The following is a 26,031-nucleotide window of genomic DNA, read 5'->3' as shown; positions in this document are numbered from 1 at the left end:
CCGGCTGGCCAAGCGGAATGCAGCTTTGGTGGTCGCTGAAGCAAAAACTCGGGTACGGGAGGAGTTCGGTGAGACCATGGAGAAAGACTTCCGGACGGCTTCGAGGAAATTCTGGTCCACCATCCGGCGTCTCAGGAGGGGAAAGCAATGCACCACCAACACTGTGTATAGTGGGGATGGGGCGCTGCTGACCTCGACTCGGGAAGTTGTGAGTCGGTGGGGAGAATACTTCTAAGACCTCCTCAATTCCATCGACACGCCTTCCCATGAGGAAGCAGAGTGTGGGTTCTCTGAGGCGGGCTCTCCTATCTCTGGGTTTGAGGTCACCCAGGGGGTTAAAAAGCTCCTCGGTGGCAAGGCCCCAGGGGTGGAGGAGATTCGCCCGGAGTTCCTAAAGGCTCTGGATGTTGTGGGGCTGTCCTGGTTGACACGCATCTGCAACATCGCGTGGACAGTGCCTCTGGATTGGCAGGGTGGTGGTCCCCCTTTTTAAGAAGGGGGATCGGAGGGTGTGTTCCAACTATAGGGGGATCACACTCCTCAGCCTCCCTAGTAAGGTCTATTCAGAGGTGCTGGAGAGGAAGGTCCGTCGGGAAGTCGAATCTCAGATTCAGGAGGAGCAGTGAGGTTTTTGTCCTGGCCGTGGAACAGTGGACCAGCTCTACACTCTCGGCAGGGTCCTCGAGGGTGCATGGGAGTTCGCCCAACCAGTCTACATGTGTTTTGTGGACTTGGAGAAGGCGTTTGACCGTGTCCCTCGGGGAGTCCTGTGGGGGGTGCTTCGGGAGTATGAGGTATCAAACACCCTGATATGGGCTGTTCGGTCCCTGTACGACCGGAGTCAGAGTTTGGTCCGCATATCCGGCAGGGTTGGACTCTGCCAAGGCTGCCCTTTGTCACCGATTCTGTTCCTAACTTTAATGGACAGAATTTTAAGGCGCAGCCGAGGCGTAGAGGGGGTCCGGTTTGGTGGCCTCAGTATTGCATCTCTGCTTTTTGCAGATGATGTGGTTCTGTTGGCTTCATCAAGCCGTGATCTCCAACTCTCACTGGAGCAGTTCGCAGCTGAGTGTGAAGCGGCTGAGATGAGAATCAGCACCTCCAAATCTGAGACCATGGTCCTCAGTCGGAAAAGGGTGGCGTGCCCACTCCAGGTCGGGGATGAGATCCTGCCCCAAGTGGAGGAGTTCAAGTATCTTGGGGTCTTGTTCACGAGTGAGGGAAGAATGGAACGGGAGATCGACAGGCGGATCGGTGCAGCGTCTGCAGTGATGCTGACTTTGTATCGGTCCGTTGTGGTAAAAAAAAGGAGCTAAGCCGAAAGGCGAAGCTCTCAATTTATCGGTCGATCTATGTTCCTACCCTCACCTATGGTCACGAGCTGTGGGTCGTGACTGAAAGAACAAGATCCCGGATACAAGCGGCCGAAATGAGTTTCCTCCACAGGGTGTCCGGGCTCTCCTTTAGAGATAGGGTGAAAAGCTCGGTCATCCGGGAGGATCTCACAGTAGAGTCGCTGCTCCTCCACATCGAGAGGAGCCACATGAGGTGGTTAGGGCATCTGATTCGGATGCCTCCCGGACGCTTCCCCGGTGAGGTGTTCCGGGCATGTCCCACCGGGAGGAGACCCCGGGGACGACCCAGGATACGCTGCCTTCGGCTGGCCTGGGAACGCCTCGGGATCCCCCCAGAAGAGGTGGATGAAGTGGCTTGGGAGAGGGAAGTCTGGGCGTCCCTGCAACAGCTACTGCCCCTGCGACCCGACCTCGGATAAGCGGTAGAAAATGGATGGATGGTTTTATATGCTGTGGTGCTTTGAGATTAGAGTGACCCAATTTATGAGTTTTTACGAGCCATTGTATGGCTGATATTTTGCTTTGCATGCAAAAAAATAAGATGTCAGTGCTGTATAGTTCACTTCACTTATAAGAAGTAGCAGATTAGCAACGTAACTTTCCTTTCGCTAGCTCAATGCTAACAGAAAATGAGAAATGCCATAGACAGGCTAAACAAGTAGCACCTACAGTATGTAGCAGTGTTATAGCGCTTTAAGAACGGATATTTGAACACAAATGGTGGAGCAACACATATGGACAAACTATATAGCAATAATCAAAGACATATATTCGTTACCCTCTATAAACAACAACTGATATTATTGCAGTCATTTAGAGTCAGTCTTCTTCGTTTGTCCGCGTGTCTGTATTATACTGCACACCAGCAGCTGCAAGGAATTAATCATGGTAAAAGAAATACTTCCATTTTTTACCTTCTATTTAATAATGATATTGCTCCATGTTTTTATGAAGTACAATATTATAAGGTGCTATTTTCCTCATTAAAACAGCAAAGCACAACATTTTTTGTTGTTTTTTGTTGGGGGGAGGGCACTGGAACGGATTAATGTAATTTCCATTCACTCCAAGAGGGAACGATGATTTGATATATTAGTGCTTTGTGTATGGTCACAGAACGCATTCAACTCGTATCTCAACGCACCACTGTAGAGCTTTTTTAGATAGGCAAAGACACAACAGAACTATTTATACTTAAAATAGTACCAGGATTTCTCTTCATAATAGCTGGGTTTACAGGAATAATTTTTTGTCATTCTGATTTAAATTATTCTGATTAAAGGTCTCTGGTCAACTGTTTACATGTGACGTGAAATATTCCAATCGGGTGTATACCTGTTCGCTACATTTACTCGGAACAGCCATGTGACATGCGCACCTCGTTGTGAGTGTCATGTCATTTATCAAGATGGAGGTGCATCATCTATTCAGCCTAGTAGTTGAGATTGTTTTTATACGCTTTGAAAATACGCTTGATAAAAACAAGTTATAAGTAGTTAAAAACAAGAACTCTGTCGTGCATAAACAATGACGTTATCGTGCATATACTGTACGTCGAGGTGAAACATGCGCAGACAGAGCTTTTCCCAGTTCTATTCCGAATGATGGTTACGATGGTGAAAATTTACTTCTGATCAGTTTGGGAAAAGGAATATTCCACCACATGAAACCGAATGAAATTCTATTTGGATTCCGCCTGTTTATTTTGATGGAGGTGCTTATATGGAGCATTTTCATTTGGTTTGGGCTTCTAAACCAATGATAATCGGAATAGAAGGCTCCATCTAAACCCCCATAACGTCCCACTAAATAAAGATAATTACGTTTCAGAAGCAAAAATGGTTTCCGATTTGATCCGATTTATGAACGAATCACATTAATGACCCTCAAGTAACTCCATTAAAGGTCCCATATTTTGACTATTTATCCCTCCATAGAGTGACTCTCTGACATGAACTTAGTAAAAAAAAAAAAGATGTCACTTTCATTTTTAAAAAATGAACAAGTATCCAGAAAAGGCCCATCTGACAGCTACTTTTGTTTGACCCAGTTTTGTATCCACATTGTCCATATTGGTCTAAGACTGCCCCCTTTCCCCTGATTGGTTGCTTCCGTGCAGAAAACCCACTTGTGAGAGCACACGTGTTTATTATGTTGACAGCGCTGGCTCTGGAGCGCAGAGGTAGGTGGAGATCTTGGCTAGTGACGTAGATAAGCTTGAAAAATTGGAATGACCTGATTTCAGGCCTCTCTGCAGAAAAAACATCTGGAACTCAGGAATGCGTGGACAATTTTAATTAATATTTGACATGTTTACTGAGGCACCATAGAGCCAATATACCATCCCAAATACTAGAAAATGTTTGTTTGGTAAAATATGGGACCTTTAATATTGTCATCCTACTACAGATTACTCTTGCTTTGGTTCGGAATGTGTGCAGGGACATATTCAATGTGTTTAATAAATTGAAGTCAAACAATGTTAAAGTAGCCCTTGCATCCTTTGTTTTTTGTAGAGGTTTGGACATCCCTGTTCTAAATATAAACACATGTATGACTGAAAGCAGTGCCAGTAAAGGAAGTGCGCTATTACAGTTTGTACTAACTGGTCAAGATGTTTGATACTCTGCTCATTGCTGGTCACACTGTAGTGAGGTCCCTCAGTTCGGGAAAAAATGAGATAGGTGATTTCTCCTCTGCTGAATCCGACACGAGCAGCAAGCTCTATCTCCACGTTATACGACTCCTGGGAAAAGAAACAAACAATGCAAACTTGTCTGGACAGGAGAGGTTATATTTTCATTGGTGTGTGGGGGATGCTAAGCTATGATGCTGAGCATCTGCATGCGGGAGTGTTCACCAAAAAACAAGCACCTCCTTGTGTCTGCTCAGTTTACCTTGGGTCTGGTCCCAAAGAAGTTCAGGCCACCCTCAGGGTAGAGGAAGAGAACGTACGAGTCGATTTCGTCGTAACCAATCACAGCCTGGAAGGTGTTGACCTTTACAAGAGGGAGGGAGTTTGCTCTTCAATAAAAAAAATACAGTGTGATTTCCATTACTTTCAAGCTTTAAGTACCTCAGAAAGTAAATGTTATTCATATAGCAAATTCTCAGAGTGATTTGTAGCCCCTTAAAGCTTAACTTGTAACCTTTACTTTCATTGTACAGTGGTGCCTTGAGATACAAGTTTAATTTGTTACGTGACCATGCTCATAACTGAATGGAAATGCCATTAATGTGTTTCAGCCACGCCAAAAAACACCCCAAAAATGTTTACTTGTGTGTGTTTAATGAGGAAAAATAGCACTCTAGAATATCGTACGAAATAAAAGCATGGATTAATTTAACGTAATTAAATAGAATGTAAAGAATTAAAGAAAATGTTTGTGCATCATTATTAATGCTGCAATGCAGTTCATTGTGCCGCTCCTTCTGGTGTGGCCGCCTTGGCCACCGGGAGGCAGACAGTATAACACAGTCATGCAGACACAAATGAAGAAGAATACTCTAATTTCTCATGTATGATACGCTTATATCGGTTATAATACACACTCCCCAAATCGCCCCCAAAATCAGGAATTCCTGATGAATTGAATTTTACTGTATTAAAATCCAATCATTTTCAAGGCCTTTCCACAGAGCACGCAAGAAGAGGCTTCTACAGTATATTTGGAGGAGGACTGTGAGTAACTCCATGTGACTATCATCTGTACAGACAACCACATGTGCACACAATTCCCAAGCCAAATGATGTGCACAGCTGTCTTCCTGTGTGTGCGGACATCTTTCATGGCGATGTTAAAGACATATGAGCAGGACTCACAGGTGTCTCTTTACCTATATCCATGGAAAGGGTACATGTGTGGCATTCCTAATTGTTTACCACAACATCTTTAAACCATCTTCCTTGTTGCTGTTGTTTTGCAGCCTCTGGGCTTGTTTTAATTAGTGGGTCTCCTCTGGGAGATTGCGGGGTGTCTGTATGAAATCTGCTTTTGCTTTGTGTTTAATACAGTGACATTCATGGTGTAATGTTGAAGGGGAAAATCAATCAAAGATGACATAGAGTGGATATAAAAAGTCTACACACCCATGTTTAAATGCCAGGTGTGATGTAAAAAAATGACACCAAGATAAAACTTTTTCCACCAATAATGTGACTTATAACAAACTGAGATTATGTGTTTGCACAAGTGTGAACACCCTCTTATAACTGGGATGTGGCTGTGTTCAGAATTGTCCAATCATGTTCAAAGTCCTGTTAAATGGGAATCAGCACCCACCTGCCACCATTTAAAGTGCCTCTGATTAACCCAAAATAAATTTCAGCTGTTCTAGTAAGCGTTCGCTGACATTTTTTCCTTCTGAGCAGAAGCCTAAAGGTTTTGTGCTGATGCTGACTGCTATTTTACAGGGTTCGTAATTTCCTCCCCCTTGACTAAGGCACTAGTTCCTGCTGAAGAAAATCAGCCCAAAACATGATGCTGGCACCACCATGCTTCACTGCAGGTATGGTGCTCTTTTGGTGATGTGAAGTGTGTTGTGTTTGCTCCAAAATATCTTTTGTAATTATAGACAAACTCTTAAACCTTGAGTTCATGAGAACATGACATTTTCCTGCACGTGTTTGGGAGATTTTGTTATGGTCTCATTATACCAAGGTTGAACTATGAACAGTTCAAAATACCGGTCAATGTTAGCACAAAACCTTCTGGGTTCTACTAGAAAGCGAAAAAAAAAAATGTCAGGAAAAGCCTTGCTGAACTTTTTGGGGTGTTAATCAGAGGCACTTTAAGCAGGTGTGTGCTTACTCCCATTTAACATGAGTTTGGCCATCAATTCTGAGCACAACCAGTTATAAGAGTTTGCACGAAAAGATTGTTTTGTTTTTCAAGTCAGTTGTACAAGATATAGGTCTCATTAATGGGGGAAAGTTTTGAAATAATTTATGTCTCATTTTGTTTATATCACAAAAACCTGACATTTGAACAGGTGTGTGTAGAATTTTTTATAACCACTGTAAACAAGTGAGTGATAATGGGGATAGATGGATAGATGGATAGATAGATGATACTGTTGTCAACAGACTGACAAACACAGATGTGTGTAGGTAGGCGGCCAGAAAAGAATGGTGGAAGGACACATGGGTTCTTTTTTTTCCATATAATTTGACCAATAACAGTAAAGACATGGCCCACAGAATTTCTTTTTGAAAATCAATTAATTTTATTGATGAGTATTTGAATTATTGCCAGTTGTTATCCATCAAAAGATCATCATTTCTAAGAAAACAAATAATCTCAAGTAATATTTTTCAAACGTTTGATGCCAAAATGTCTTTACTGTTAGTTGTCCGAAATGAGGTTTCATTTGTTTTTTGTTTTTTGATATATAAGATTTTCTTCCAGCGGCACGGTGGACCACTGGTTAGAGCGTCTGCCTCACAGTTCTGAGGAGCAGGGTTCAATCCCCGGCCTAGCCTGTGTGGAGTTTGCATGTTCTCCCCATGCCTGCGTGGGTTTTCTCCGGGCACTCTGGTTTCCTCCCACATCCCAAAAACATGCATGGTAGGTTAATTGACAACTCTAAATTGCCCGTAGGTGTGAATGGTTGTTTGTTTGTATGTGCCCTGCGATTGGCTGGCAACCAGTTCAGGGTGTACCCCGCCTCCTGCCCGATGATAGCTGGGATAGGCTCCAGCACACCTGCGACCCTAGTGAGGAGAAGCGGCTCAGATGGATGGATGGATTTTCTTCCTCTTACTTAATATGCGTTTTCCATGTAAATTAACACAAATCCATCTTAGTGTCTTCAGTGTTCCTTTTTTGAGTTATTTTACAAACTTTGTCACTCAAGTTGTCTTTACCGTTAATGTCACTGGAGAGAGCCTCATTATGTTGTTGCAATACACCAGAGGGATCTGTGAGCTGAAGTGCGAGGACGACGCAGTCATTTTGCAATAGCAGACAGCAAAATAAATGGTTTTAGTTCTTAAATATGAATATGTATCAATTTGTGAAAGTGTCAGAACTATTGCATGTCTTTACCGTTATTACGATTGTATAAAGAGTGTAATGGGTTTAATGCGTAGTTCAGATCATTTATGAACTTGGCCCCGCAGAGATTGAAGAGCAACATGTAAATAGCACAACTCATGATTTTTATGAAGTTGTTTATGTCTTTTACCGTTATGCACTTTTGTCTTTACTGTTAAAAAAATAATTGTATTTCAATTGGCCACCATCATTTGGTCTGTCAATAAGAATTGGGTTCACTATGAATGCCTAAAAGTTTAAATCATCAATAACGTTTTGAAAAAAGGACTTTAAGCATGGCTGTTTCAGCATAGGAAACATTTACCCATATTAATCCATCCATCCATCCATCCATTTTCTGAGCCACTTCTCCTCACTAGGGTCGCGGGCGTGCTGGAGCCTATCCCAGCTATCATCGGGCAGGAGGCGGGGTACACCCTGAACTGGTTGCCAGCCAATCGCAGGGCACATACAAACAAACAAACAACCATTCGCACTCACAGTCACACCTATGGGCAATTTAGAGTCTCCAATTAATGCATGTTTTTGGGATGTGGGAGGAAACCGGAGTGCCCGGAGAAAACCCACGCAGGCACGGGGAGAACATGCAAACTCCACACAGGTGGGGCCGGGGATTGAACCCGGGTCCTCAGAACTGTGAGGCTGATGCTCTAACCAGTCGCACACCGTGCCGCCCCATATTAATCCAAGGCAACATAAACAATTGTTAAATGAGTTAGTTTTTTTTTTTATTTTAACAAGTGTCTTCAGCGTTATCAAATTAGATAAAAATGACCTACCGTAATTTCTCGCTTATAATGCGCACCCATGTATAATACGCACCCCCAAAGTTGACCTCAAAATTCTGGAAAACCCTTCTACCTATGTATAATGCATTTTTAAAATGCATGATTATGCTTCTACTTCTATGATCAAAACATGAAGTATTATCTGTACTTTGTTAGGTTTTTTTCAAAGAATTATTCTGAAGTTAAGTACTTTATTTGAACATGTAATACTTTATTTTCATTTACTTGCTCTTATTTTGAAATTTACAGGGCTACTTTTATTTAGTAAATGAGAAAACACAGTTGTGCTCATATGTTTGATTACCCAGGCAGAATTTGTAAGATGGGTACAATTATTTAGATAAAACATGATGGGCCAGGCGAAACACATTTAATTGTATTTTAATGGGATTCAAATTAAACTGTCAAGCATTTGAGAAAAGCATTATCATTAAACAAAACATAACCATAAAGAAATTAATGGTGGTTGTTGTTCAGTCATCAGTCGTATTGGGGGGGAAAAAAAGCAATATTTCACAGCCTGCCAGGGTATGTAAACTTATGAGCAGTACATATGTGCAGTCATACGTACCCCTGTCATATTGGAAAGAAAGTGTAGGCTACACCTTTTTCATAACATCTAGGTGGCGGTGGTATATTAGAATGAAAGTGTACAGCTTTTTCATAACCTCTAGATGGAAGCATACATTTATAAAGAAAAAAATTCATTTTCCCCTATACCCATGTATAATGTACACTATTGACTATTGACCATTATACACGAGACCCTAACATTGACCACAAAAATTCACACTCTGCACCCACCCCCAGGCCAATTTGCACTGAGTGTCCCTTTGTGTAGGTGTGTGTTTGACACACAGGTGAAGAACAACTAATTGCAGCACACAGACACCCCACACAAAAAATACAAAGGCTTTTTTTGTCACCTTTCCTTTACAAGCGGAACAGTGGGTGTGTGGGAGAAGGCATACAGACACATGCACACACACTTTATAGTCTCTGTGACCACCAACAATCGCTTGCTGTTGGGTCACCTTGTAAAATGTTCGTCTGTCACTATTTGTCTATGTGATAGCGACCGAGTAAAAATTTTTTTTGAAAGGTTTTATATACAAAGTACATACAGCAAAGTCACACTGATCTGCAAAAAGCAAAAGCATATTATGCATACCAATGTTATAGTCAACAAATATTTAAAAAATAACAAACTAAAATTGAAAAAACATACTTGTAAATGAAACAACTAAAATGGCTACCGACTAACTTGCGCCTTCACGGAACCCGCACGGCGATTATTCGTCTTTTGGGGAAAAATCTGAGAAACGGACAACTGCCAGGAGTCTCAAAATAAAATGCAGCTGTTTTCCGCCACAGGAAATGCAGATATGAAAGCAGACAAGGAGCTCGCTGACACAGGTGATTGAACGACGCAGAGGGGCCGCACGGGCCAATGCATCGGTCACGTGATGCAATGCGGGCATTGTCGGCCGCGCGAGCGCCTGAGTATAAAGAAGCCTACTGCGACGACAGGACATTTTCACAGCACTACTTCAGGTACAGCAGGAAAACTTGAAAAGCTTTGTCACAATAATCATGGACTCTACAAAAAAAACAGACAGATGAGACTGGATGCACTTTCACTGGGGATACAAAAGGTAAAAGCAATATTTCTACAGTATCTATCTATCTAGCTATCTATCTATCTATCTACTGTTTGTTTGTTTGCCTATGAATGTTCCAGATGCAAGCAAGTAGCTTGTTGTGGAAGAGGGTGAAAAGTGTGCAATAGCAAAAATCACAAATCCGAAAGTCCACTAGAGAAGTTTGCATAAATAAATAAAATAATAAATTCAATAAATAAATAAACACTGTGCATGTTCTCTGTTATCAGAAGAGTACTAGTATTAGTAGTAGTAATCGTCAGGGTGTCCACATTTTGGACACCAATTCTACTATTCTTTTCACACTGACCTCCTTCCCCTTTCAAAAAGTTTTTTTTTTTTTTTTTTGCTTCAACATCAAACAAGCAAACGACCCAAAATAACAGTTCTCATCTGTTTTCAGTTAAATCAGTATTACGTAAACCACCGCTTTGGTAAGCACTTTTACTCACTTACTGAACTGATTTCCAATGACTGAACCTCGACCTATGGACAGTCACTTAAGTTGGAACCAAGAACTCAATCATGGGAACTGCCTTGCTTCTACTACCTGTGCATGTACCTTGCTGACAGTTGAGACACTCAAATTTAATGTAACATAGTCAAGTACATAATTGGTTGCTTAGTAACATTGCAGACAACTGTTAAATACACTAGCTGCCCTATTAGTCAATGTGTACTGAGTCAATATCGCCATTACTTTCCGATTTCATCCCAAAAAAAAAAAAAAAAATTTGAGATTTTTTAATTGAACTTTACATTGTATTAAGTAGACCGTTTGGAATGTATATTGGTCAAGCTCCCACACTTTTTTTTAATAAGTGAACTGCAAGCAGTGATGTACATGCAAACAGCAAAATATGTGAGCCTGATGATGATGGACTTTTTGAGGGCTAATGTTAAGCATATAATTAGCACATGGTGGACCTTCAACTTAGCATAATAATTAAATAATCAAGATGAGCTTAACAAGCTTAACAAATATATTTCAAATATCCGACAGGTTTTTATATCAATTGATATTTCGCTATGACTGAGTGGTTGTTTTAAGCCAACTACACATATGTTGAAAATTACAAAACATAAGTGTAAGTATTTATTCTTCAACTACCCACTGTTTCAGCCTCAACCGAAGAAAGGCGAAATTCTGGTCATAATATTACTGAAAACATCAGAGGGTTTCTTAAAGGGGCTGTTACCCCTAAATGGGTGGACAGCAATTTCAAGGAAGTAACATGCAAAATGTTACATTTGAACACGAAAATAAAATATACATGATCAAAATGAAATAAATAAATAGTTGTGGTATTGCCCATAACATGTAATGTAACCATGAAAAAAATTATTAATTAACATTTAACCATTTCTTACACACACTGTAGTTAGCACAGCAGTGTGTGTGACATGCCAAAATAATGTACATCCAATGGGAAAAAAATATTCTAAAATAGACTTTACCTGATTGGCTTGACCAGTATCAGCCGATAATTAGCATTCAATGACGTCATTGATCGGATCCGTAAAAGACATTTACACCGCATTGCCATTGTTAACAGTATATTTCAATCCAAAAGCTAGTTTATGTTTTGCCTTGTCGCGTGTCTTTTGACGTAGTATTGTAAATATCTGACAACCAATAGTTTGGTTTTTTTCAAAAACATGTCGGCAGTGTGGGACAGACAACACATCCGAGGCAGACAACACGTAATGCCTGGATCAGACTACAAGACAAATTTGGTCTTTCACGATTGCACTATGTCAGACTACTGCAATAAAATCTTGTATTCCGACACCACCGCATCCAATCTTTTACCATCACTGGGCTTTATCTTGTCAACTCAAACGCAACGTGATATACTTGTTACCATGGCGACGACGACAACAATGGATCGCACAGACTGTATTATAAGAACAAATTGGGGAAAAACGTGTGCTGGTGGTCACCGGTGCTCGGGAGAGTACTTTAATTCAAGGCTTGCTTGAGGTATGTTCACGTACTTTTAATACAATAAGGCTCGTTTGTCATAACAAAACGTTATGTAGCCTCGTAAGGTAGTACTAGCACTATAGGTTGTACATAAACATGCCGCCGTTCTGTCGAATTATGTGGTGAACAACAACACACAGGAACCTCTTGAGGAATTGTTTAAGTCGGTGTCATTGTATTCCCTCATGACCTGACAAACACTGTGAGAGAAAGGAGTTCCAAATGTTCAATCGGCTTTGAGCCAGTAAGAACACCCGTGTCGATCATCATAATAGTTCCTATTGTTTTACACAGGGGGGGAAATGAAAGTCTAAATACACACTGAGAAGACGCAAAAGTACATCAACGACAACGACATATAGCTTTGACACAGTTTAAAAAGCCACAGGAAAAGTGGAATCAAGTGGAAGACAAAATTCATTTGCATTTCCAGGTAAGAAAAGAGTGGAATACTGCAATATTATTTGGGGGCCACATTAGGGTTATAGGGCTGCTGCAGTGCTTTGGGATGAATATGTACAGCTCTGGAAAAAAATTAAGAGACCAAAAACACTGGATATTTTGGGGTCTTTTGACCATTTTTTTTATTTTCTGCAAATACATGACAATATTTGTATTTACAAAAAAATGTAATCAGAATCATCTTTATTTGCCAAGTATGTCCAAAAAACACACAAGGAATTTGTCTCCGGTAATTGGAGCCGCTCTAGTACGACAACAGACAGTCAATTGACAGAGAACACTTTTGAGACATAAAGACATTGACCAAAAAAAAAAAAAAAAAAAAAAAAAAAAGTCACAGAGCAATAAAGGGTTGCTAGTTATCTGGTAATGCCGGTACATTTATTTATTTATTTTTTTGACAATTGTGCAAAAAGATGCAGAGTCCTTTAGTACTTAGAGTAGTTTGAATGACTAATATTGCAATAGTCCGGTGCAATGACCATTGTGCAAAGGGCGCCGAGACTTCAAGCGAGTAGTACGATAATCTGGGACAATGTTGATTGTGCAAATGTGCAGATACTCCTCAATCAGTGTGCAAATGGAGCAGATGCTACTCTGGCATGAGTGGCCAGTACTGGTCAACAACAGATATGCAAATAGTGCAGCGTGGCGAGACTACTACAGTGAGTGCACGAGTAATATATAATTGGCCCGACAGAAATGTGACAACAAACTCAAGACAAAAAAAAAATAATTGTATTTTACTGAGGAAAAATAGAACGTAAAGAAGTAAACAATGTTTGCGACACATTTTGCTTGAATTCAATGGACATTATGCTGCTCCTGCTGGTGTGTATGCCTTGGCCACCTGGGGGCAGTATAAAATCGACGTACTGATATACATGGAGACAACTCAGTCCCAACTCCTCAGAAGTAATATTAGTTGTTCTCCGCAATGGAAAAAGGATATATGCCTGTGAGCATTGTTATATTATATTCTCTGCTTGTGTTTCTCCAGCATTTGTGTTCAAATATCTGTTGCTTAAAGGGTTATAACATGGCAACATAGATGCTATTGGTTAGCATATCTATGGCATTTCCCATTATATGTTAGCATTAACATGCTAGCAGACTTAAAGTCTCAGCTATTTGTTTGTTTTTAATACAACAGTTATTTTCTTTGTTTTATGTTAAGTTTGACAGTAAACTACAACAATAAGTGGCAATAAACAGCTTGAAGCGGTCTCTTACTTTTTTCTAGAGTTGTATGTTTGTTTGTTTTAGCAATATTGTGGTAATGGTAATTGGTAAACAATCGCAATCGTTTTGTTTTGTTTTTGCCATTGTCAGTAAAATGTACATTCACAACTAGAAATTCTTCTAGGTCCGATGGTGCAACAAGACGCATAGCTGGTAATAATAAAATAAACATATAATAGACTAAGAAGAAATAAAATAAACATTGTACAATAAGCAGCAGATAAGCATCAGTGATATTACTGATAACAGTGATCATTTTGATGAATGTAATCGTGATATTAAATTTTCATGCAGTGTCATCTCTACAGCAGACCATGGACCCCCTTCCCCCGACCGAACAAGCATCCCCTCTAATACACATCCTGACGGGCACACAGGACTCCGCTTAATCACTTCACACACCCCCAACACTCCACCCCCACTGAACTCCACCCAGCACCTCCGGCTAATCTCTTCAAAGCAAGATGCTATCAGTCCAGAGACCCCCAGACTGCTGGGACGGGCAAGACCATTCAACCCCCGCCCACAACTTCCTCTTAACACATGTTCAACAATTTAATATGTTCACAGGCTCGCGTCGCTATTCTCACAAAGTCTTCAGCTTCAACGCAATTGTCATCACTAAGAGATTAGCATTTTATTTAATATCTGCACGTTTGATAGTGTCTTCCGTCGGGTTGGGGGAAGAGGAGGGCTGAGGCCCGAGATAAAACAGCCTGTGAAACACAAGCAAAGACAAACACAGATGGGAAGGCAAGACACAGAGCGATCCCCTGTGGTTTTCTTCGAACCACTCCCTCCATCATCCATCCATCTATCCATCTAATGTGCCAGAAATGTAAAGATAGAAAGAATTTGGTAGATGTGCTTTTATGTACCGGCTCTGAAATGTACTTAAGTACATGAGTAAAAAGAAAAAATGAATTTGTACTGTCAATTATATACAATACCGACCCTCAATCCAAATCTTAACCGTGGTTGACTTTTTTTTAGATCGTATTGTTGAAAAAAGTAACACGCCTATATTGTGGTGAGAGTGGCAATAAATAGTGTGAAGCTACTTTTTAAAGAATTGTTTCCCATCTCGCAAACTCTTGCTTCTTGTGAAGTGAGTTGAGTTGAGTACCCTGCCAGCATCCGGTGCTCGTATCTCAAATTTTTGCTCTCAAGTCAAAACTAAAATATTTAGCCCAACAATGGCTCGTAACTCGAAAAACTTGTGAGTCGGGTCACTCGTATCTTAAGGCACCACTGCAAGGGTACCTGTTTTCATGCGTAGGGAGCAAAAGTAAAACATTGTTAGAAAAATAAATACTCGAGTAAAGATACCTAAAAATCCTATTTAAGTGCACGAGAGAAATAGTTGTACTTTATTACTTCCCACCACTGACTAAATCGCTTGGCAGAGCATTTGGGTGTATTGTACTGTACATGTACATTGAGTGGTGATACATTCAGTGACATTGCTCAAAGGTTCTGTTTCTTCTTGAATTGTTTTTATTTTATTTATTTTTGGGGGGGACATTTCGACTTCCAGTAGACCGTTTCTTGGAGTAGATGTAGTCTGCATTGTGGCCTCCTAAAATATTAGGTTAATGTATTGCTGGTTGGCCTAACATGCAAAAATGTGAAATTCGACTCCCTACAACAATAAAAAATAAAAATACAAAACTCACTAACGTGCAAACCCCTGGCAGAGGCAACTAATATTAATTTAGATCTTCTTCCAGCATACATATTCAGGTATTTTTTCAGAGATACATTTTTAAGATAGCCTCAGGTGGAGCTTTTCCCCAGCTTTTATTAAAAAGGACTACCATTTGTTAAATTATTAACTGGTATGGGAAGATCAAACAAAAGGAGGAAGTGGTCACCAACAGAGTTTGGGATTGAGACAGTTTGTGTCTACCTGTGTGTAAACTGAAAGGGAAGGGAGGGAATTTTTTTTTGCTGGCCCTTAAAGATGACCTCTGACCTCTTTAAAACATTAAGAGGTAGATTAGAAGATGAGGAATGAGTACAAAGCCTCCAGGAATTTGGCCTAATTGTTCACTGTGTGTTTTCCTCGTGAACTCAAGTCCTCCGGATGTATCTTACCTTGTTCGACGCCTCCCCACTGGTTCGAGTTGGCTCCTCATATGCAGCCACATTCTCCCACGTTGCCACCACAGCGTGGGTGGGTGTGAATTTGGCGTCCGGGAACCCTTGGTGGACTTCCTAGGTGAGCAGATGAATAAACAAACACATGGTGGACGCGGGAAGAGAAAAGAAAAAAAGCAGTTCTAGTTATTTAAAATGTGCAAGGCCAAAAACAGTCCTAGAAAACATTTGAAATCTTTTTGGTGTAAGGGAAGGAAATTTGCCATTCCGGGCTCAACAAAACTTTAGAATATTAAACATATGCACAACTAGGTCACGTTTCTACACACCCCTATTCAAATGCCAGGTTTTTGTGGTGTAAAAAAAAAAAAAAAAGGACACCAAACCCAAAAAGAATTTAAAAACCTTTTCCACCATTCATGTTACCTATAACTTGTGCAACTCATTGAATTAAAAAAAATATTTTCGAGTAAAAGTAAACAACTGGAATAAAGTGATGCACACGTTATAACTGGGATGTGGCTGTGTTCAGAGTTAACCAATCACATTCTAACTCAAATTAAATGGAAGTCACAACACACCTGCAACCATTTAAAGTGCCTCTGATTAACCCCAAATAAAGTTCAGATATTCTAGCAGCCTTTTCCTAACATTTTTTGCTTCCTTAGAAGCCTGAAGATTTTGTACCAACACTGTCTGCTGTTTCGAACTGTTTGCAATTTCCTTCACCTTAACTAAGGCCCCAGTTCCAGCTGAGACAAACATTCCCAAAGCATAATGCCACCATCACCATGTTTCACTTTAAGTATGCTGTTCTTTTGGGGATGAGCAGTGCTGTGTTTGCACTTTTGGAATTATGGCCAGTAGGTTCAGCATTGGTTTCATTGGTCCGTAACATTTTATTAATGTGTGATGAAACCAAGGTTGAACCTTCAAGCTTGTACTAGAAAGCAAAACAACGTCAGGAAAACCCTACTGTGACATCAGAAGTTTATTTGAGTTTAGTCAGAAGCACTTTAGAAGGTGGCATGAGTTTGGATGCGATTGGTGAATTCATAGCACAGTAACATCAGAGTCATATGAGGGTGTGCAGATCTGTGCAACCCCATTATTTCTGTTATTAATTTTTACTTCCCCACTTTAAAAAAAATTAATTTCTTTTTTCAATTAAGTTGTAAAGTCTCATGCAGTATCATGCTTTAAGGCAGTTTTTCTTCAGATGGAAATAGAGTCTTAGTCAAGGTGGAGGGAATTTCAAAATAGTTGTCAAGGGTGAGCATAAAACCTTCAGGCTTCTACTAGAAAGCAAAAATGAATGTAAGGAAATGCCTCAAAGAAAATAAATAAAAAATGTATTTGGGGTTAATCAAAGGGACTTTAAATGGTAGGTGTGTTCTGCCTTCAGAGGTGGGTAGGAACACGCTACTTTTACTCCGTTACGTTTACTCAAGTAACATTTTGGTTACATTGTACTTGTCAGAGTAGTTTTAATGAAGCATACTTTTTACTTTTACTCGAGTATTTATGTTAAGTAGAAACGGTACTTTTACTCCGTTACAATAATCTACATAGCGCTCGCTACTTTCATTTATCAATAATTGCATGCGCAATCTATTTTTAGACTTTTGTTCTCAACTTCCGCATCGGGCGCCGGTGCTCTAATGCACAGTGATTCCCACAGTGACGTTTGACTCTAGTTCACCAATCAAATGACACAAGAAAGCCAATCAAAGTGTGTCGTGACAGCCGCGCGCGATTCGTGTTTACATTACAGACTATGAAAACAAAAGCTTCAACATGCACGGTAGTTTGGTCACTGCCCAAACTTCAACTTCAAACTTTCAGCCCACTTCTAACTTGAGAAAACACCTTGCGTGTGTGTGTGTGTGGACTCCCACTGAACATGAGTTTGAATGTGATCTGTTACTTCTGAACAAAGCCACATGCCAGTTATGAGAGGGAGTGCATTCGTGAGAGAACATGCAAACTCCACACAGGCGGGGCCGGGGATTGAACCCCAGTCGTCAGAGCTGTAAGGCAGACGCTCTAACCAGTCACCGCACTGCAACCAGATTCATTTTTGTTTATTTTATTTATTTTAAAACTTTTTTTTCACCAGGTAAAAGACCAGTTAAAACAGAACATCTCTTTTGCCATGGTGACCTGGCCAAGAAGGCAGCAAGTTAAACGTCAAGTCCAAGTCAATCACATTCAAGTTGATTTCAGGGTTAGGGTTAGGGTTGGATACAAAAAATAAATCAGTTGAATTGTACAAATTCTATGTCGCATTAATGGTGGAAAAAGTTTTACAATTATTTATCTTGGTCAAAATTCTTTTACAGCACAAAAACCTGGCATTTGAACAGGGGTGTGTATACTTTTTATATCCACTGCAGCCTTGTTCCTGTTTTTGTAATCTGCCTGGTGAGCCTCGAGTATTGTGCTGCTTAACAAGTAGAAACAAAACAGTATAAAACCATTTCTTGGAGTTGAATTTGCCTTAATTTGTTATTTTACAAAGATTGAGTTTATAAGGACTTTATTTATTATGTTTTAGATTAAGTCATATTGTTCAGCAATAGCTGAATTTGCACATTCATATTTTATTTTAATTTTATTTGACGTTCATACTCTGATATAAAATAAATAAATAAATAAATCGGAAGTTAGGCACAAGTTACTCAGTACTTGAGTAGTTTTTTCACTGGGTACTTTCTTACTCTTACACAAGTAATTATTTGGAGCACTACTTTTTAATTGAGTGATATTATTCTAAAGTAACAGTGTACTCTTACTTGAGTACAACATTTGGCTACTCTACTCACCTCTGTCTGCCTCCCATTTAACGTAAGCTGATAGTAAATATGATTGGTTAATTCTGAACACAATCACATACCAGTTATAAGAGGGTGTGCACACTTGTGGAACCACATTATTTCAGTTGTTTGTTTTTGCCTTTCTCGAAAACATATTTTTCAATTGTGTTGTACAGGTTATAGGTCACATTAATGGTGGAAAACGTTTTTAAATTATTTATCTTGGTCTCATTTTTGTATGTCACAAAAATCTGACATTTGAAGAGGGGTGTGTAGACCTTTTTATATCCAGTGTACACATAAGGAAAATTGGGTATGTGGGGGTTGTATGTTTCAATGTATGTGTGTTTATATGTATAGTATATGTGTATATGTATTTTGGCGGGATATGTTTGGGGGATACTTTTGTTTTGTTTGTTTGTTGTCCTGCATTTTCCAAATAAAAGTTCAATCAATCAATCCCAAAATTTCTTGGCCACAATGCTAAAAATGTTTGTTTAAGTGCAATTTGCTTTGAAAGTGATAACAACCCTTTGCTCTTTTCCTTAAGTCAACACACCTGGGCCACCCTGTTGAGCACGCTGGGCGTCTCCGTCACTCTGTAATAAATCTGTCCTCGTCCTCCACTGGTGTCCATATCAGCCAGAAACGGCGCCACCACCGGGAAGTCCGTGGGGAAGCCATCATCCACATACTGCTTCTCCATCGGCAAGTCCTGAGCTGATATGATCCCGTTTGTGGCCACCTGGACAATGTCACGAAGAAATAAAAGTTCAAATTGTATTTTTGAGCAGTGGAAACAGGAGCACCCCCACCGAGACTTCTAGTAGACTCAAGTCCTTTTTTAATGCACCACAAACATTTGTGAGGAACATAAGCCACTTCACTGAAAGCTTTTGTTTTTGGGATATAAAAAAAATGAAACCAGGATACATTGTTTTAAAACTTTGTACAACTCAAATTATTATTTATTTTTTCAATCTTGTCCAAAACTGAGATTATGTGGTTGCACAAGTGTGCACACCCTCTCATAACTGAGGTGTGGCTGTGTTCAGAATTAAGCAATCACATTCCAAATCATGTTAAATGAGAGTCAGCACACATCTGTCACAATCTAAAGTGCCTAAAGGCTTTTCCTGACATGTTCTTTCCCTTCTAGCAGAAGCCAGAAGAATTTTTGCTAACAGTGACAGCTAATTCAAACTGTTCATAATGCCCTCCACCTTGTCTTGGACCCCAGTTCCAGCAAAACACATTTACTCACATGTTTTTGTACAGTTTGATGAAACAAGGCTAAACATTTTGACCATAATGCCTGTTCATCACCAAAAGAACGCCATACCTACAGTGAAGCATGATGGTGGCAGCATCATGCTTTGGGGATGTTTTTCTTCAGATGGAACTGGGGCCTTAGTCAAGTTGGAGGGAATTATGAACAGTTCAAAATACCCGTCAGTGTAAGCATTAAACCTTCGAACTTCTACTAGAAAGAAAAAACATATCAGGAAAAGCCTACTAGAAAATCTGGACTTTATTTGGGATTAATAAGAGGCACTGTTAATGGTGGTTGGTGTGTTCTGACTCCCATTTAACATAAATTTGAATATAATTCTGAACATACAGTAGGCACACCCTTATTATAATAGGGTGTGGATACTTCTGCAACCACATTTTTACAATCATACTTGCCCTCTTGAAAACAATAAAAAAAACAAAAAACAGTTGAGTTGTATAGGTTATAGTTCCCATTAATGGTGAAAATGTTTTAAAATTATTTATCTTGATCTTATTTAATGATATCAAAACTAGTTGGCATTTGAACATGGGTGTGTAGACTTTTTATACCCACTGTAAGTGATGGTAAGAGAGTTGTGTGTTTTACACAAGCACTATATCTCAAATCATTGTGGTTACACACCGGTTTACTTGACTGTTCTTAATATCCACTGCATTTGCATTTCTGATTTACTCAGTACGTCATACAGTATTAATTACCTACATTAGACGCAACCGAATATTAAATATAATAAGTTTGAACAAAAAATAAAACACCTGCACAATTAAAATGGTCCCATGTGGTTCAATCATGAGCCCTTTTACCCTATCCAGTGTTAACTACCTTTTACTCAGACCACCATCTGATTATATAGCTCACAAACAGTAAACACAAAAAGTGAACATAAACCTAACAGGAATAATCTGTGATATGTTGACAATAATTTAGCTTCCTTTGCTTGGCACTCAATGGAAAAGCTCAAGTCTTGGGCTCGTTGAACCGCTGCATGTACATGTTAAATAAAGAAAATAATTACATGCTATTTGAGAAAACAGAGATGTTCACTTTTCCAAGTAAGAGTACTTGAATGCATTTTGCAAAAGTGGGGGGCAAAAAAAGCAAGTAAAAGCATGCAAATGTACTTACATAAAGCTGAGAGAAGGGGGTGTCGTAGAAGTAGAAGGGTTTAGGCAGAGATAAGACTTTGGAGGTTTCATCATCTCCCTCTTCCAAAAGTGAATCTCCACTTAACATGCCATAGGGGAACATTTGGACCCTCTGGATGGCTGCAACCACACACAGGCTGCAGCACAGGCTCAGAAGGCACACAGGCAACATTTGCCCTCTCTCCATTGTAGAGGGCCGAAGAAGAAGAAGCTGCAACAAGGAGACAGCTGGACTCACAGGGAGGAAAAGAAAGAGGAAGAACTCCTCAACTCCACTCAACAGAGGCGCTAATACTCTGGGAGAGTGAGGGAGGAGTTAAGGGGATGCTGGGGGTGGGGGGGTTAGTGGGTGGCGACAGCGGCGGAGGCAACATCTGTCTCGAATTAAGACAAAACAAATAGTTACATCTGGATTAAAAATGCTGTTTCACAACAACCAAAGCCATTAATTATTTTTACACACTTATACTATCACCAAGGTAATGCAAATCACATACTTGGACATTGATCATATTCATCAAGGAGTGCTTGTATTCTCTTCACATGAATAGAGGTGCCCAGATAGAAATTTCTTACCAGGTTCGTAACTCAAATCGACTTTCTTCATTGAAATTAATAGAAATGCCATTAATCAGTTACAGCCCCCACCCAAACCCCCCTCCAAACAAAAACTATGTTTTTTAAAAAGGAAAATAGGAATTTTTAATATTGTATTTTTATAACATATTGTATATATTAATAACATAATTAAATAGAATCCACAGAATTAAACAGTTTGTGCACCATAATTAATTAATTGCAGCCCTTTCTGGTATGTGTGACTTGGCCACCAGGTGGCAGTATAATACAGTGATGCAGACAAACGAAGAAGAGTTTCGCTTAACTGCTGTAAGTGACTTTGTAATTTTCAGTAATATTAGTCATTTCTCCCAGAGGATGAAGAATATATACCTGTGAGTATTGGTATATTTTGGGTCTAAATTTGTTGCTGCACCATTTGTGTTCAAATATTCATTGTTATGAGTGTTATAAATTGGAACAAGTGTTATAACACCACCACACAGATGCTTTTCATTAGCCCATCTATGGCGTTTCCTATGATGTGTTAGTATTAAGCTAATGGAAAATGCAAAGTTTATTTTCCAGTAAACTTAAACTGGCAAAAAGCAGCTTGAAGCCCCTTTTTTCAAGAATTACTCACTAATTCTAGCTGCCAAACTGCTGCTTGTTGTGAAGTGAGCTGAGTTCACTGCCACCATACAGTGTTTGTATCTAAAATGTTTGCTCCAAAACATCGGCCAAACGACAGCTCTCATCTTAAAAACGCAAGTCGTCTCACTCATATCTCAAGGCACCACTGTAGTTATCTAATTTTATGTCATTTAAAGTACGCCATAGGACAAGCGAGTACCGCAATGAACGAGTGGTTTGCACGTCAGCCTCAAAGTTCCATGGTTCAGCGGTTGAATCTCAGCTCCGCTTCCTGTGTGGAGTTTGTATGTTCTCGTTCTTGTCTGGGCTTTCTCCACATACACCCGCATTTTTCTTCAGATACACTCACATTTTTCAATAATTGCAAAGTCGGTGACCCACTTTTGGAGAGCTTAAAAACGATAAAGAACATTTACTGTTTAAAAATAGCCTCTGAAAACACATACGCAGCATATAACGTTTTTAAATCGCCATTTGAAATGAGTTTAACATACTGTCAAAAGCCTATCATGAGCCGTGATGAACGCCAACCAGAGGTGGAGCTGCACTGTGTTCTTTTACATGTGGCAAGAGAGTGAATCAGGTACAGGTACATAAGGACCGTGGTTAGCAAAAATATGCATGAATATGATATTCATGCATAAAAAAATAATTATAATTGTCATAGATGCCAAAAGATGGCAGAAAAACACTACTTGAAGCTCCTCAACTAATTTCAACATAGTTCCTTGGCACTAAGATGCCATAAGATGGCAACAAAGCAATACCTTTCTAAAAGACAGTGTTTTCAGTTGCAAATCATAATATGCGGGCTAACACTGTACATGTTGTGTCCGTTACCTAATGTGTTTCTTGTGAGAACTCTGTACACCCCTGTACCGAAAAATATGAATACATGCAAACAAAGCTGAAAACATCTAAAATACCAGCACAAAACACGACGGTACCTAATGTATTGTCTTTCCTTGTTCTTTTCCTGTGGGTTCTATTGGCGGTTGCTAAACCAGCTTAATGGGCATTAGGGCCAACAACTGATATTGCCCTTCCACTGCATGAAAACCCATTCGAATTGATGGTGGCCAGATGTGGTTAAGGTTGCTGCTGCTATCTAGCGGCGGGTGTCTGAAAAGGGCACTTAAATCTTACATTTTTGCACCATGGTCGCTGAATTATCTTTACTTGTTTGTGATGTTATACATATAATGTTTTTTATCATTTTGTGCTATGTGTGATTGGTGGAAAACAAGGAAATGAGCAATGAGTCTTTGTCTTCTCCTGCCTTGCCACCCAGTGTAAAAAGTAATTAGTAGGCCTTGTCAATTGTTAGGTTAGTATATACCACGAGTCGCTGAAAGGCAAGGCATGGGCCGCAAATGGCCCCTGGGCCATAGTTTGTGCATCCCTGCTCGAAATTGACCATAGGTGTGAACATTATTGTGTGTGGTCGCTTGTCTATATATATCCTGAGACTGGCTGGCGACCAGTCCAGGGTGCACCCTGCCTCTCGCCCAAAGTCAGCTAGGATAGGCTCCAGCTCACCCGTGGATGGATGGCATAGCACCAGCTAAGGACAGATTGGCTCAAGATGGTCCTGAAGGTTTCAGGTTCAATCCCAGAGTAAAAGTATCCTTAAGCAAGAAACAGTCAATACTGAGATAGCGAACTGAACAAGATGTTCAACCCCCATTTGCTCGTGATGCTCTCGTCACCTTTAGTATAGGGGAATGAGACTCACTGCTTTGACTACCCTGAACAAAAACATTTAAAAAGTGCTTTCAAATTGAAACTTACCATTTCATGTCGAAATGATTAGGCCTAGGTGAAAAAGTACTCACGCTCGGTACTTCAGTGGAAGTTACAGATACAGAAAGAAGGGGAAAAAAGACACACTGGAGGAGACAGGATATCGCAAAGTGAGCCCATAGCTAAGCTAATGTTGTGAACTGACTGTTAAATTAGCTAATGATGACACCTGAAGAAATACAGCTTACCTGGATGTGTTTGGGTTTTTGTCGTCGTCGTTGTTGTTGTTGTTTTATATTAGATGGAGAGTTAGTGAACACCAGACAAAAAAAACTCAACACATTTGCCACAAATCATTCTTACCGCCCATAACAATTCTCTTAAATACGTTCTTCCACACCAGAGTAGTCCAAACATGAATTTGAGGAATAAGGACCTTTTTGTGTGTGCGTGTTCTGAAAACCTTAGTAGTCCATAGAGTGAACATTATTCATGTGACTGATGAATTCAAAGCTAATAGACTTGGCGTAGGCTGCCATCTAGTGTCAGGAATAGTACATTGCATAATTTTACAGCATGAATTGTGTACTACTAAGGAATGGTTCTCACACTTTTTTTATTTTTATTTATTTTTTTTATTTTTTTTAGTACCACTTAAAACAAATAGCTCTCCAAGTAGCAGCCTGACCAACATGAAAATAACAGTAACCTAGTTGGCTTAAGTGTTCATAAAATCCAATCGAAAGACGTTTTATTCCTAAAAAGTATATTAAACATTATTGTAAGCCACTGTAATATTATATCGTTTGAACATCAACAATGCGCCTCAATATAGTCAAATTAAAAAAACAATGCCCAACAAATGATTCAGCTAAGATTTATTGCACATAAGTTAAAATTCTACCGAAATAAATATTTTTTAAAAAACATCATTCCTTAGAAAGTAAATGCAAATCTGTTGAATTTAAACGTTAAATACAACTAGTATATTTTAGGCAGTGATTCTTTCGCATACCACTAGAGAGAGCCCACATTCCACTAATGGTCTAACACCACACTGAGAATCTCTATAGTGCTGTAATGTAATTTCGAGTTTGTTGAAAACTGAGTGATTGCATTTTATTAAAGTTATATATTGTTTTACCACAGTAATACTACAGAACAGGATTTGATCAGTAACCTCGTCGCCATACCACAGGTGACAAAGGTACTCACAAGGCAGAAGTGCAGATACTTGAAAAATGAACACTGGCGAGGTATGCAGAGGTCTCTGGTAAAGGTCGAAGTACTGATTCAACTCCTTCACTGAAGTAAAAGTTTCACAAACAGAAAACAGCACAAATTCTGAAATGTAACTCAAAAGTAAAAATCAATATAAAGCAGACACCAAAAAATATTACTTAAAGCTATATATAGTATGTTTTTTTTACACACCCCAAAGCTCGAATTCTGTATTACAACAAAAGAATAGAGCCGTCGCTTAAATATGACATAGGCAATGCATGCGATGCCCTTTATATGTGATTCTACAACATTTTTACTCTGTATTGAAGGACACGCGTCATATCCGCACCGTCTTTTGTAGTGCGCGCCACCAACCGGGCCAGCGTGGGAAATGAATAGGGCATTCACTAAATATAAAAAGTAATATACTGACAAATAAAGCAAGATGTTAGAGGAGGTGAATGGCTTAATCAGCACTGTGTCATCTCCTGTAGTTGTGGCTTGGGTTATTTTTTTTTAATCAAAAAAATGTTGTGGATTATAGCTTTAAGTACAGTAACAAATTATTTGTACTTCGTTGCGTTCCATTACTGCACTTTACAACAACAAAAAAAGTTCTGTCCTGTTGTTGCTGATTATGACTGTGATGAATAGTTGATGCTGCCTGCCTCAGCTTGCATTTGCGCAATTGGATACCCACCAAAAAACAACAACAACAAAAATCAATAAACTCATCAATAATTCAAATGGGGGCCATTAGTGCACAGACAGAAAGAAATACACAGTAATGACACGTTTCTGGCACCATTGGGACACCGCTTGTAGTCATTTCTGGGAAAATTACACCCACCATATCCTTCACTTAAAAATCACTTTTCCTACCTTTGGTATCACCAGCCTGGGAGAAGGATAAGCTGTGTATGTGTGTGTGTGTGTGTGCGTG

The 26,031-nt window shown here is 39.7% G+C and overlaps 1 protein-coding gene across 4 annotated transcripts in view; it reads right to left on the bottom strand.

Annotated features, from left to right (window-relative positions):
• nid2a (nidogen 2a (osteonidogen)) overlaps window positions 1–24,244 on the bottom strand; it is a 70,456-nt gene extending 46,212 nt beyond the window's left edge. For 3 of the 4 annotated variants that reach the window (XM_061785892.1, XM_061785919.1, XM_061785909.1), the window contains exons 1-5: window positions 20,890–21,188; window positions 19,027–19,212; window positions 15,649–15,768; window positions 4,253–4,354; window positions 3,962–4,101 (exon numbers count right to left, since the gene is read on the bottom strand). In XM_061785892.1, coding sequence (XP_061641876.1) covers window positions 3,962–4,101; window positions 4,253–4,354; window positions 15,649–15,768; window positions 19,027–19,212; window positions 20,890–21,096 — 755 coding nt within the window. In that variant the 5' untranslated portion in view covers window positions 21,097–21,188. Of the gene's footprint in view, window positions 1–3,961; window positions 4,102–4,252; window positions 4,355–15,648; window positions 15,769–19,026; window positions 19,213–20,889; window positions 21,189–24,112 lie in introns of those variants that run through there. The other variant, XM_061785901.1, reaches the window with a different exon arrangement.
• Between the last annotated feature and the right edge of the window lie 1,787 nt (window positions 24,245–26,031).

The sequence above is a fragment of the Phyllopteryx taeniolatus genome, chromosome 1 (assembly GCF_024500385.1).
Source record: "Phyllopteryx taeniolatus isolate TA_2022b chromosome 1, UOR_Ptae_1.2, whole genome shotgun sequence".
Classification (NCBI taxonomy): domain Eukaryota; kingdom Metazoa; phylum Chordata; class Actinopteri; order Syngnathiformes; family Syngnathidae; genus Phyllopteryx; species Phyllopteryx taeniolatus.
This window is presented reverse-complemented; position numbering and strand designations above follow the sequence as displayed.